Raw genomic sequence first — 13281 nt, 5'->3', positions numbered from 1 at the left:
TTACACCACTACGGTGGCCACCAGCACCCTTTTCATGTTTAGCCCTTGGCTGAATCACAGTGACCAGTGCCTTCCTCTCCCAGAGGAGCGACTGGAGCAGCAGCAGGGCTCTGGAGAAAGTTGGAGTGCAGCAGCAGTAGCAGCAGCAGCAGCAGCAAGAGAAGCAGAACACTTCCCCAGGGAATAAGGTTCTTTCATCCCGTTAACCATTACCCCACTGCTTCGCAGGCAGCGTCTTCAAGGAGGCGGGACTTGGGAGGGGGTAGATGGGAGGGTCAGCGCATGCCGATGGACCTTGTCCCTGCTCTGAGCACTTAGGTGACTGGTCCAAACATGAAGGCAGCTGCAGGTAGGCGCCCAGGAGGACTCCTGTGGAGGGGACTGTGAGGCAATCGGGGTGGGGTGGCGGGTGCAGGGCAGACTTGGAGGCTACAGTTTGGGATCAGGGCACCCTTGCTGTTAGAACTTCAGTCTTACAGTAAAGAGAAATGAGGGGAAAAGAAGGGAGGTGACACAGCTGTCTCCCAGGTCCACACCCTGTCCTGATAATGCTCAGATTGACATTCCCAGGCTGTGGGAGAAGGGTGGGGGCGTCACAAGGCCCGTGTGTGTGTGTGTGTGTGTGTGTGTGTGTGTGTGTGTGTGTGTGACTTCAGAGAGAAGGAAGTCCTTTTGCAAAGGAAAAAAGGGGACAGGTCCTGAGTTTGGGGCTTCCCCTAAGTTTGTTCAGTTCAAGACCACAGCCAAGGCATTGGGGGCTGAGGGGGGTGCAGGGAAATTGCTCCCCTCCTCACCCACTTCCTTGCTCAGCAGATCTTCAGGATCCAGCAACCCTGTAAGTTATGCCAGGGTCGGGGCAAGGGGAGGAAGGAACGGAAGGCAGGGAGGCCCTGCTGTTGCCCTTGGCACCCGAGTGCAGCGCCAGCTTCTCCTACCTGTGTCCCTGCTTCCTTGCAGGAAGTTTCAGTTTAATCCAAAGTTGGGCATCGATAATCCTGTCCTCTCCCTGGCTGAAGACCACGATCCCTCTGGTAACCAACTACTTCCCCCACTCAGTGCTGTCTCCACCCCAGACACCCATCCCCCTTTCCTGGAGACAGCTCTTCAAAGCCTCTCATCTCCTTGGTAACCACTGTCACCTCAAGGGCTAATAGCCACCTTTGGCAGTAACCAGGTGGAGGCAGGATGAGGCAGGGGTCTCCTTGGCCAACACTCAGCTGGCTGGGAGCCCACCCTGTGCTCCATCAGGAGGCAGGGCTGCCAGGCACACCGTGGTGGACCTGTACATGAGCTTCCTCCCTTCCCACTTTTCTGCTGTCCTCTCTCAACCTCTCCCTCTTCCAGATCCCTGGAGCCTGGAACGGCCCCGCTTCTGCCTGCTGAGCAGAGAGGAGGGCGGGAGTTTTGGTTTCCACCTGCAGCAGGAGCCTGACAAATCTGGGCATGTGGTGCGCAGGGTGGATCCAGGCAGCTCTGCCCAGCACCAGGGTCTCCGGGAGGGGGACCAGATTCTGGCAGTGAATGACAATGTCGTAGAACATGAAGAGTATGCGAAGGTGAGGCTGACTGGCACCCCCTGGGCACTACAGCCGCACCCCGGGATTTAGGAGGACCCATGGGGGAGGCATCTAGAGAGCTGGTTCCCTTGGTGGAACACACAGGTTACTGGGGTTGGGCATGTGCCAGGGAGCCCACACTTTGTCCACATACCCTCTGTGCAGGTGGTGCGCTACATCCGGGCCAGTGGCCCTCGGGTGCTGCTTACAGTTGTAGCAAGACACGTGTATGACGTAGCCCGAGCACTGCATGGAGACGATGCCCACCTCTGTCCTGCCCTTGGCCCTGGGATTCGGCCGCGGCTGTGCCACATAGTGAAAGATGAGGGTGGCTTTGGTTTCAGTGTCACCCATGGTGAGCTGAGTGGCTGGGATGGGAGGAAATGTGAGGGGGTAATCTCATCTCCTCTTGTAATCGCCTGAGACTGGCTTGTTTCTGCTCTGCTCCCAGGCCATCGTGGCTCTTTCTGGCTTGTGTTGTGTGCTGGAGGAGCAGCTGAGCGTGCAGGGGTGCCTCCTGGGGCCAGGCTGCTGGAAGTAAATGGGGTCAGTGTAGAGAGGTTCACCTACAACCAACTTGGCAAGAAGGTATGGCCGCCTAGCTGCTGCCCCTTGCCCTCCAGCACCTCCTGAAGCAGGCTCCTCCCCTGTGTACTGAATCTTCTGTCCTGACCATCCTGCCCTCCCCTTGTGCCAGACCTTCCCTTAGTGCCTGGAAGAGGGTGCTAGGAGGAGGAGCTTGCCTCCACGTCTTTATACCCAGATAGTTGGTGCTGATGCCCTCCTGGGTCTCTACAGCTTTGGCAGAGTGGAGAGCAGGTGACCCTGCTAGTGGCAGGGCCAGAAGTGGAGGAGAAGTGTTGCCAGCTAAGAATGCCCCTGGCTGCACCCCTGGCAGAGGGCTGGGCACTGCCTGCCAGGCCTCGCTGTCTGCACCTCGAGAAAGGGCCCCAGGGCTTCGGATTCCTGCTCCGGGAGGAACGGGACTTCAACGGTCACCTTGGTGAGGAGGAGTCCTGAGGGTTAGGAAGGGGGCGAACCTGGGGTGGCCACACAATTGTACATTCCTGCCTCTCTATGCAGGTATAAACAATGTGCATGCGTAAGCCCCAGCCCTGGGTCTCCTCCCTGGGGGCTCCTGTAGTGGGTCTCCCAGGTGTACACTGAGGGCAATGTGGGGGGAGCAGCAAGAATGTCTCTGTCCCAGGGCACTTCCTGTGGGAGGTGGATCCAGGCCTGCCAGCTGAGAAGGCTGGGATGCGAGCTGGGGACCGGCTGGTGGCTGTGGCCGGGGAAAGTGTGGAGGGGCTGTGCCATGAGGAGACGGTGTCCAGAATTCGGGCACAGGGGACTTGTGTCTCTCTTGTCGTTGTTGACCGTGAAGCTGATTCTTTCTTCAGAATGGTGCGTATGCCCAGGACTGGGACTGGGGTGGGGAAAGCGACGGAGCCAAACTCAGGTGCCACAGGTGTGCTCGCTCCGGTCCTCCAGGTGCGCCTCTCCCCACTCCTCTTCTTGGAGAGCACAGGAGCTATCACCTCACCCCCAAATGCCCATGTGGCTGTGCCAATCGAGTCCTTGAAAGCACAACTGGAAGATGCAGCTGAGCCTCGGCTCCCTCTGGGCTCCTGCCAATGCTCCCTGTATCCTGGGCCTGGAGGTGGTTATGGCTTCCGACTATGCTTAGTGGCCAGTGGGCCTTTTCTCATCATCTCCCAGGTGAGTGAAGCCCCCCGGATCCTGGATCTGTTCTGCCACTTTCCTCTTGATCTGTATTCGTCTACCTCCCTCTCAGAACCACAGAGCACCCAACAAACTTCTCCAAGGCTCTCCCTGATCTGGGTCCCTCTGCCGCCCCAGCAGGTGACTCCAGGAGGCTCAGCAGCCCGCGCAGGGCTGCAAAGGGGAGACCTGGTTCTGGAAGTGAATGGGGAATCTGTGGGCGGAGATGGCGCTCAGGAAAGGCTTCAGCAGCTGGCGGAGGCCAAGCCACCTCTCTGCCTGAAGCTGTGGAGGGGCTTGGAGGCCTGGGTTCCCCCAGGGTCTGCAGAGGTAAGGAGGAAGGAACAGGTGAGCCTGGGAGCTGCTGCAGGTCAAGGGCAGAGAGGAGCCAGAAAAGGACAGAGTTGGGGAGGGCTGCAGGGTGAGACTTCAAGTCATGGGGGCAGGGGGACAGGAGGCTCCAAGAGACAAGCGCCCTTCCTGGTTATCCCATGGTGGATCAGGGCAAAGAAATGTTCAGGGTTTTGGAATGACACTTGTTCCCAACTCTCTTGGCACAGGACTGCGCTCCCTCCTCAGATCAGCTATAGAGTGCCCCAGCTTGATGAGATCTACCAAGGCCTCTGCTGCCTTCATGCTTGGCCCAAGGTGGTGGCAGGGATGCTGTCACTCAGCCGGAAGCTGGGGCTGGAAGACTTGGACGTCGCTCATCATAGTGGTCCTGGGAGTCCCCTTGTTTCCCATGGGCCCAGCTCCCAGCAGCGGGTGTGGGTTAGAGACCCAGGGGCCCCAAGAAGGAGCCTCCAGCTCCAGAGGCTCTTATGTCAGCTATAGTTGGCTGTACCCCAGGAATAAATGTTTTCCCAGGGGGCACTGTGGGGCAGGCTAGAAGGGAAGCCATCTGGAACTTGACCCTACATAGGACTCCAGGATCCCAGGGTCCAAGAATTTGGAACTCTAGCAGCCCTTTCCTCTGTGGGCCATCTTGGGACTGTGCAGGGCTGGTCCCTGGGCCTGGTTGTGTCTGTGATTGAAATGGCCTTCCCCCACACATCTGGCTGTCTGTGTTTTTGTTGGTGGAGGTAAGGGGCACTGGTTTTGAGGGACCCAAGGGCCCCAAGCTCAGGGGGATTGGGCCCAGGTTCTGCAGGAGAGGGGTTGAGATTTTGCCAATGTTCTTTTCCGTTGCTCTGTGTTGTGCGTAATGGCGGGACCCAGAATAGATATGTCCCCACCAAAGCTACTCCTCCCAGACAGAAAGACCACAGCACACAGCTCAGTGGAGTTCTGATTTCTGGGGCCTCAGAGAGGTCCAGAGGCCAGGGGCTGACAGATTCAGAGATCCAGGGGATTAAGTCCAAGCTGGCGCAGCTGATCCTTGTGCCTGGCATGGAGTCTTAGAGCAGTTGTGTCCCACTGAGGTTGGGCAGCTCTCAGCTTGGCCACGAGCCGGTCCAGGGTGCCCTGCAGATACCATACTTTGAGGCCAGAGCAGGGGGTCTCTTGAGTCCCTTTCTTCTCTTGCTTATCAAATGTTAGTCATCACACTAGTTGGTGACTTGGGGGAATGGAGGGACGCTGGCTACTGGGCTCCCAAGAGTGATGCTTACATGTAAGATGTCCTCGTATTTGGCCTCCATGTCAGCCACGTGGGCCTGAAGCCGAGCCAAGGTGTGGTCTCGCTCGCTGAGGGCCCGTGCAGCCTCTTCCTGGGCAGCCTCAGCCTCCTTCTGGCATGTCTCTGTGGGGACAGAGCAGAAGAATGCAAAAGGACAGGACGGTGACACTCTGGTCTTGAACAGACTCCAAAGGTAGCGAACAAGGGGACCACAAGTGAGTTCATTTGAGAGTCTCCCAAGGTCAGCAGACTTCTTGTAGTGCCTGTAAAGAGCTGACGGTCCACTGAGGTATGTGAGGCGTGGCCTTGGGAGAGGAGCTGGGTGCAAAGTCTCATTGCCATTTACTGCCTGTGTAAGGACCCACATGTCTCCCAAAACCTGCTTCTTCATTTGAGAGACATGTGCATGCACAGACACACACACACACATAGGTCATGGCTGCAGCTGGGGATGGGTAGCAGGGACTCAGTCTCCTACATGGGTGGCAGGAATCCAGCTGCTTGAGCAATCAGCTGCTGCATAAGTCACCATAACACGAATGAGCTGTGACTCAAACAGTGCTCTGATACTTGATGTGGGCCACCCACCCAACCAGCATCTTAACTGCTACACCAAGCATCTACCCCAGTTTCTTCATCACAAAAGACAAATAAGCTTAGGGGCAGAATCATGGTGTGGTTGGTTAAACCACCACTGTGACACTGTCATCACATATCAGGGTGTTAGTTTGAGTCTCAGCTGTTTTCTTCTTTTTTTTTTTTTAAGTTTTATTTATTTTTGTTTGACAAGCAGATTTACAGAGAAGGAGAGATACAAAAGAGAGCCATACAATGCCTGGGGCTGACTAGAAGCCAGGAACCAGGAGCTTCTTCCTGGTCTCCCACACGGGTGCAGGGTTCCAAGGCTTTGGGCTATCCTCTACTCCTTTCCCAGGCCACAAACAGGGAGCTGGATGGGAAGTGGAGTGGTGTGGACATGAACTCATGGCCATATGGAGTCCCAGACTTGGACCATCCTCCTCTTCTTTCCCAGGCCATAAGCTGGATGGGAAGTGGAGCAGCTGGGATATGAACAGGCACCCATATAGGAAGCCAGCCCTGTCCTATTTCTGATCTAGCTCCTTGCTATTGTATCTAGGAGGGCAGGAAAAGATGGCCCAGGAGCTTGGGCTCTTGTTATCCAAGTAAGAGGCTCACACAGAGTACCTGGCTCTTGGTTTCAGCCTGTCCCAACCCTGCCTCCTGTGACCTATTGGGAAGTGACCCAAAGCACTTTCTCTGTCTCGATTCTGCCTTTCAAGTAAATACTTTTTTAAAAGGTCAAATGATGCATACCTGACAGGCCATTCAATGTATTAAGGGACAGCAAAGCATCTAGTATATGGGAGGTGCCCGGGGAATGCTAATTGATCTCAAGAGGAATCCAGGGTGTGCACAGAAGATAACCGGCTCTGGATATCTGTAGCTAAATTGAAGATATTTTAGGATAAGGAATCTTTGAGGCCAACATTGTGAAAGAGTTCATGCCCTGCTATTTCACCTTTGCCCCCTAAGCAAAGGCTTCTGGTTTTTATGTTTTTGCTTGTTTAGAGGGTTTATTCATTTGTTTACTTAATGGTCAAGCTCTACCAGGTGGTAGCAGTTAAAGACAGAGAAGTTAAGACATCTGATATGTTCCCTTAGTGTTACTGTAATAATCAGCTAACCTGAGAAGGAAGATGAAGGATGTTTTAGAAGGTTCTTAGGATAGTTGAATTAAATGGTAAATTTGGGTCAGCACTGTGGCATGGTGAGCTAAACCATTTGTAATGCCCACATCCCATATGGGAGCACTGATTCAAGTCCTAACTCCTCCACCTTTGGTTCAACTTCTTGCTAATGTGCCTGGGAAGGTAGTAGAAGATGGCCCATATACTCGGGCCCCTGCCATACATGTGGGAGACTCAGAGTCACTGGCTCCTGCTTTTGGCCTAGCCCAGGTATGGTTATTGCAATCATTTGGGCAGTGAAGCCAAAGATGGAAGATCTCTTGCCTCTCTCTCTTGTCACCCTGCCTTTCAAATAACTAAATCTTGAGAAAATAATTTATTATAACGTAAAAATTATTGAAACTCATGCATACGTGGAGTTTTTAGAGCATTCAAGGAGGGGCAAATGTTTGGCTCCCACCTCCCTCACAAGAACCTGGGCTCAACGCCCTGCTCTGCTCCAATTCTAGCTTCCTCTAACACAGACCTAAGACGGCAGTGGTGGAGGCTCAAGGAATCAGGTTTTGGCCATTCCTGGGGAGACCTAGGCTGAGTTCCTACCTCATGGCTTTGGCCTTGTCCAACTCTAGTTGGTGTGGGTGCTTGAAATAAATCAGCAGATAGGAGCCCTCTCTAAATTTGTCTTTATGCCTCTCAAAACAACAAATAATTCATGAAAAATGCACATTATAAAAAAGCCCAGGCATGGGGGAATGGGGAGAGGTAGTGTTGTGGTGGAATGGGTGAGTGGTTTTTTTTTTTTTTTTTTAAGATTTATTTATTTTTTATTGGAAAGTCAGATATACAGAGAGGAGGAGAGACAGAGAGGAAGATCTTCCATCCGATGATTCACTCTCCAAGTGGCTGCAATGGCCAGTACTGAGCCAATCCGGAGCCAGGAGCCTCCTTCGGGTCCCCCAATACAGGTGCAGGGTCCCAAGGCTTTGGGCCATCCTTGACTACCCTCCAAGGCCACAAGCAGGGAGCTGGATAGGAAGTAGGCTGCCAGGACCAGAACCAGCACTCACATGGGATCCTGGTGTGTGCAAGGTGAGGACTCCAGCTGCCAGGCCACTGTGCTGGGCCTGTGGTGGAGTGTGTTTAAGCCACAACCTGCAATGCCAGCATCTCACATATACGCTGGTTTGAGTTCCAGCTGTTTCAGTACTGATCAGCTCCCTGCTAATGCATCTGAGAAAGCAGCTGGTAATGGTCCAAGTACTTGGACTCCTGCCACCTGCATGGAAAACCCGGATGAAATTCTAGGCTCTTAGCTTTGGCCTGGCCCAGACCTGATGTTGCAGTCATTTGGGGAGTGAGATGGCAGACAAAAGATCCCTGTGTTTCTCCTCTTTCTGTAATCCTATCTTTCAAATAAATAAATACATCTTTTCCAAAATAAAACACAGAAACAAACAAAAATCTCTAAAGGGGTTTTAAATGCTTCTGGTATCCAAATAAGCTTATATTTCCATGCCATTGTTCCTTGAGCATTTTGATGCACCCTGATAGGCCCAGGGGAGACATGGCAGTGCCAGGGAGGGAGGCGGCGTCTGGATGTGGGGGCACCAGGGAAGAGGGAACACGGTGAGGTGCACCTCTTCTTTGCTTATACCTTAAAGGCTCTTGCCATGCTGGCCTCTCTGCCTTATCCTCTGTTAGACTTGAGGTGGGGGAGGGGAAGGTGATTGGAAAGCCCAAATTGTGGCTGCTTTCTTCTTTTTAAAGATTTATTTATTTTTCCTGGAAAGGCAGATTCACAGAAGGAAAAAGAGACAGAGAGAAAGCTCTTCCATCCTCTGGTTCACTCCCCAAGTGCCACAATGGCTGGAGCTGAGCCAATCTGAAGCTCCATACTGTAGCCTTCTAGAAAAAGACCCTCTAGTTCTCTGCTTGTGGCCTGGAAAAGCTGTAAAAAATGAGATAGCCCAAGTCCTTTGGACCCTGCATCCACATGGGATACCAGGAAGAATCTCTTGGCTCTTGGCTTCAGATTGGCTCGGCTCTGGCCGTTGTGGTCATTTGGGAAGCGAACCAGTGTATGGAAGAGCTTTCTCTCTCTGTCTCTCCTTTGTAAATCTTCTGTTTTCTAATAAAGAATTAAATCTTTAAAGAAGGAAGGAAGGAAGAAAGCAAGCAAGCCCTCTGAGTTTACTGCTTCATACTGAACCTCATTAGCTACCCTGAGAGAGGAAGGGTTGGGGGTGGCTTGGGGTGGAGAAGCCTACCCAGCTGCTTCCGAAGACCCCTGACTTCCTCCTCCAGCTGCTTGCTGCGTCTGTCTGTCTGTTCCTGCAGGACTCTGCACCGGCGACTCATCTCTGAAGTGGGGACCGTGGAGAAAGGCAAGGAAGTTGTGCAAGGAACAGAGACTTCTGGGTCTGGGGGACAGCAGCCTAAGGACTATCTTGGTTCTTCTTGTGGTTCTGAGATGGTGGTAGACCCTAGAAATCGGGACAAGGGGAAGGACACCAGACGCCCTCCCCATCTCCAGTTTAGGATCGGCCTCCAGCTCATCCCCCCCACTTGTGACCACATCCCGTGTCCCGCCAAGCAGGCAGCACATGGCATCAGGCCCCATGGGAAGTTCCTGCCTGGGGTCCCAGAGGTCTCCTAGGTTCCCTTAGGATCTTTCCGCCTTTGTGCGAGGCAGGGAACGCTGAGGCCAGGCCCAGTGCTCAGGAACCTCCTTGCTTTCCTTCCTTACATCCTCTGGTTTTTCTTCATCCAGGCCCCTGGTTCCTGCCCGCCTGCTCAACAGACCACGCACCTGCATATATGGCCTTCCCCTCACTGCGGGCCTCTTCCAGCTCAGTTTCCAATTCCCGCAACCTCTGTTTCAGCCCATCTTCGGAAGCCTTGGCGCGACGGGCCCCTTCCCTCTGTAGTGCTGCGGATGTTCCCGGAGCCCTGCTTAATGCTGCCTGGGGGAGCCCACTGAGGCAACCCCAGAGGACGTGAGAGATTTTGTCTCTAAAAACCTGGCTGGCAGGGCACCCAGCCTTCTAAGCTTTTTCCTTCTGGGATTTTCTTGTCTTTCTTTCTTTTTAAGCATTTCTTTTTTACTTAGTTGAATGACAGAAGTAACAGAGGGAGTGAGAGTGGCATTGTGGTGGTCTCCCAGAGACCTACTGCTCCTTACCCAAGTGGTCTTGAAGTAGCTCCTTCTCTAGCGCCTCCAGCCTGTGTCTGGACTCGGCTTCCACATCTGCTCCAGCAAATGGCAGAGCCTTAGCTTCTTCCCATAGCAGCCCTTCCCGCAGACCTGGGTTTCCTCCTGAACCAGATTTGAGGGTCCTTCCTGGAAGGATCCTCAATGGCAGAGCCCATTTAGCTTGCTACGTGTCATCCTGGCCCAGCATAAATATGGTACTCAGAATGTGGGCAATGACAAGGAAGGCACAAAGCTAGAAGGATCTCAAGGGACGGTGTGGGAGAGCAGTTCCCCAGATGCTCAGCTCCATGGAAACTGGACTACAGTAGGACAGGGAGAGCTCTTCTGTGTCCTGCCGAGGACGGAGTCCTCCCAGGACCTCTGCTTGGTCTCTGGGCCAGAACACAGAGAAGCAGAGGCACCTGCCTCCACCCACGGTGCCTTACCAGCTCCTGAGTTCTTTTTCTTCTTCTGCACTCCAGCTTTCCTCCCTCTTCCTTTGGTCTTTGGTGGCATCTTCTTTCAGCCCTGGGCGAAGGAAGGGACCATGAGTTAGCATCTGGATGTGAGAAGCTTTTGCTGGCCCTTACAGGGGAACAGGAGTCTTGGGAGGATTGGAGAAATGTAGTCTCCAAGTATCTCTTTTAAGACACAACTCTTTAAAAAAAAAGATTTATTTATTTTTATTGGAAAGTCAGATATATAGAGAGGGGGAAAGACAGAGAGGAAGATCTTCCTTCAGATGATTCACTCCCCAAGTGAGCGCAATGGCCGGTGCTGCGCCGATCCGAAACTAGGAGCCAGGAGCTTTATCCAGGTCTCCCACACAGGTGCAGGGTCCCAAGGCTTTGGGCCATCCTCAACTGCATTCCCAGGCCACAAGTAGGGGGCTGGATAGGAAGTGGAGCTGCTGGGATTAGAATCGGTGCCCATATGGGATCCCGGCACGTTCAGGGTGGGGACTTTAGCTACTAGGCCACCACGCTGGGCCCCACAACTCTTCTTCTTTTTTTTTTTTAAGAATAATAATAATAAAAAATTAGACTTGAACTAATACCCATATGGTACTTCAGAAAGTTCATAAAATAGTGGGCCAGGTGTTTGGTCTAGTAGTTAAGGAGTCCATATCCCAAATTAGAGTACTTAAGTTTGATTCCTGGTTCCAGCTCCCAATTCTGGGAGCTTTGTGTTTATGGAGACTCTGAGAGAGTAGTGGTTGTTCCAGTAGTTGGATTCTCGCCATCCATACAGGACAAATGGACGGAGTTCCCAACTTTGCCAGTCTAATCCCAGCCTGGAATCATCAAAGTAGGGAACCAACAGATGGAGACTCTGTCTTTCTGCCCATCTCTCTCTGATTCTCAAAAGAATTACAACTAAGGGAGAAAGAAGGAAAACAAGGTTCGTACAAAATGGAATTAGGGGCTGGCACCTTGGCATTGTAAGTTAAGCCTCTGTCTGCAATGCTGATACTCCATACAGGTACTAGTTGGAGTCCCAGCTGCTCTGCTTCATTTCCAGCTCCCTATTAACATACCTGGGAAAGCAGAGAAAGATGGCAAAAGTCCTTGGGCCCGTGCAGTCACGAGGCAGACCTGGGAAAAGCTCCTGGCTTCTGGCTTTGGAACAGCCCAGCTCCAGAGGTTTTGACCAACTGGGGAGTAAACCAGTGAATAAAAGAGCTCTGTCTCTCCTTTCTCTGTAACTCTGCCTTCCAGATAAAAATAATCAATAACAATAAAGGAAGTAAATCATGCATAATTTCTATCATACTACTAATTTTCTATGATTTTTTTATTTGAATCTCCCTCATAGATACTTCAACCTTTTTGGGGGGGAGCAGAATCAGCTTATTTTTTAATTCCACGTCCCACAAACCTTTACTTTCCAGAAGTTTCCGGGGTTGGTCTTCTTGGAACCTCAGGCAGGGCTGGAGTCACAAAAGGTGGACACTGCTTACAGAAGGTGTTACGCTCAACGCTCTGTGAGACAATACAGTTCCCTCCCTCTTCCTTCATCTTTACCTCACCTCTTCCTACCTGCCCGACCCTCTCTTGTTGGGTCTCCTTGTACAGTGACCCACGCATGGGGAGGCACAGACAGTGGGCCAATCAGCCAGGAGCCTGAGGAGGAGTCTGGGTTCTGGGAGCCAATGGGAAGCTGCAACTGTTACTCAGGGGGCAGGACTGAGCATGGGAAGGCGGGGTTTCTGAAGGTTGCCTGTTGCCCAGGCAACTGGGAACCGCGGAGTTCCGAAGAAAGTGGGCTGGGCTGAATCAGCTCCAACAGCTGTCAGCAGCAAGATCCTGGAGCGGGGGCGAGGGGAGTGTGTATGCTTTTTTTTTTTTTTTTTTTTTTTTTTTATCCAAAAGTCCACAAGAGTGGCTTGTAAAGAGCAGACCGCCCGTGGCTCTACTTCCGCGCAGGCACTGTGTGTAGGTTGAAGGCTTAGAAGTTCCACATTTGCACGTCGAAAACACTGCTGTGATGCGACGCAGAGGCAAGGACAGACGGGAACCATCTTGGGCGAGTCACATCCTGTGATCCCATCTGCCCAGTGTCCCTGTTGTTGTTACAATGGACGCAACCCTTGTTCAGGCCGGCGTTTGGCAGTGTGTGAGGGACATCAGTGCAGAAGAGGTGCTTGGGAAAGACTTTCCCACTCTAGGAACAGGAAGCGTAGAGAACCGGGTCCGTAGACTCCTCAGCACTGGTCTGGCGGGACGCCCACGTGAGGACAGGCCACTGGTTAGAGATAAAACCCGGGAGTTCTAGTCCCTGTTCTGGAGATGTAAGCTCGGGAGATCTAATCTACTTAACTCGGTTCAGCCTCCGTTTCTTGGTCTTACACAATTGATTTTGCAAATGTGAAAAGCCTTGGGTTTTAACGTGATTGTTTTCATGCACACTGATGGGAGTCTATTGCCTGTAGGTGGTTGTTTTTCAGACAGGTGTCCAGAAATTACCTGGAGAAGCTCCCTGTATGGTATAGTTGGTTGGAGCTCCCTCTAGTGGGCTTGCTTGAATTCTCAAATTTTCTAAACGATTTATTTATTTTTTTTATTTATTATTATTTTTTTTTATTACAAAGTCAGATATACTGAGAGGAGGAGAGATAGAGAGGAAGTGGAGCTGCCGGGATTAGAACCAGCGGCCATATGGGATCAAGGCAAGGACCTTAGCCACTAGGCCACGCCGCCAAGCCCTAAACGATTTATTTTTAAAGATTTACTTATTTGAAAGGCAGAATGACGCAGACAGGGAGAAAGACATCTTTCATCTGTTGGTTCACTCCCGCAATGCCCAAACAGCCAGATCTGAGCCAGCTGGTAACCGAGAGCCCAGTATTTCTTCCAGGTCTTTCCGATAGGTGGTACGGGACTGATTACTTAGTCCATCTTCTGTCACCTTCCCAGGTGCATTTGCAGGGAGCTGGATTAGAAATGGAGCAGTGGGGAATCAGATAAGCACTCTGAAATGAGG

General features: G+C 52.2%; 2 protein-coding genes across 12 annotated transcripts; one reads left to right on the top strand and one right to left on the bottom strand.

Moving 5' to 3' along the window:
- The first annotated feature begins 30 nt into the window (after positions 1–30).
- NHERF4 (NHERF family PDZ scaffold protein 4) lies at positions 31–4320 on the top strand. Of its 2 annotated transcripts, XM_058663770.1 has the most exons (11): positions 34–349; positions 814–835; positions 958–1031; positions 1345–1556; positions 1722–1911; positions 2008–2144; positions 2355–2559; positions 2764–2960; positions 3048–3275; positions 3420–3608; positions 3839–4320. In XM_058663770.1, exons 1-11 carry the CDS (start codon positions 334–336, stop codon positions 3866–3868), a joined length of 1500 nt encoding a protein of 499 aa, XP_058519753.1. In that variant the 5' UTR covers positions 34–333; the 3' UTR covers positions 3869–4320. The 2 variants fall into 2 exon arrangements, with proteins under 2 accessions (XP_058519754.1, XP_058519753.1); XM_058663771.1 differs by lacking the exon at positions 3048–3275 and having other exon boundaries at positions 31–349.
- A 228-nt stretch (positions 4321–4548) lies between these two features.
- Positions 4549–12026, bottom strand: CCDC153 (coiled-coil domain containing 153). 10 transcript variants are annotated; one of them, XM_058663762.1, is made up of 8 exons: positions 11823–12023; positions 11677–11728; positions 10245–10326; positions 9787–9852; positions 9415–9534; positions 8873–8965; positions 4889–5019; positions 4549–4742 (listed from the first exon to the last, which is right to left on the bottom strand). In XM_058663762.1, the coding sequence occupies exons 3-8, from the start codon at positions 10312–10314 to the stop codon at positions 4614–4616; spliced, it is 609 nt and encodes a 202-aa protein (XP_058519745.1). In that variant the 5' UTR covers positions 10315–10326; positions 11677–11728; positions 11823–12023; the 3' UTR covers positions 4549–4613. The 10 variants fall into 10 exon arrangements, with proteins under 10 accessions (XP_058519745.1, XP_058519746.1, XP_058519743.1 ...); XM_058663763.1 differs by having other exon boundaries at positions 11828–12023; XM_058663760.1 differs by having other exon boundaries at positions 11677–11750; positions 11823–12022.
- Positions 12027–13281: the final 1255 nt, after the last annotated feature.

The sequence above is a fragment of the Ochotona princeps genome, chromosome 4, assembly GCF_030435755.1.
Source record: "Ochotona princeps isolate mOchPri1 chromosome 4, mOchPri1.hap1, whole genome shotgun sequence".
Lineage (NCBI taxonomy): Eukaryota > Metazoa > Chordata > Mammalia > Lagomorpha > Ochotonidae > Ochotona > Ochotona princeps.
Note: the sequence above shows the minus strand (reverse complement) of the source record. Positions and strands in the feature narration are given on the sequence as shown.

Excerpts from the sequence above, each read along its gene's own strand:
- NHERF4 (XM_058663770.1), top strand. Across the intron at positions 3,276-3,419 it reads CTTTTCTCATCATCTCCCAG|GTGACTCCAGGAGGCTCAGC; the intron begins GTGAGTGAAGCC and ends CCGCCCCAGCAG. Across the intron at positions 3,609-3,838 it reads TTCCCCCAGGGTCTGCAGAG|GACTGCGCTCCCTCCTCAGA; the intron begins GTAAGGAGGAAG and ends CTCTTGGCACAG.
- CCDC153 (XM_058663765.1), bottom strand. The coding sequence starts at position 10,314 with ATGCCACCAAAGACCAAAGGAAGAGGGAGGAAAGCTGGAGTGCAGAAG. Across the intron at positions 9,853-10,244 it reads GAAAAAGAACTCAGGAGCTG|ATGTGGAAGCCGAGTCCAGA; the intron begins GTAAGGCACCGT and ends TTGCTGGAGCAG. Across the intron at positions 4,743-4,888 it reads AATACGAGGACATCTTACAT|GGCACCCTGGACCGGCTCGT; the intron begins GTAAGCATCACT and ends TGGTATCTGCAG.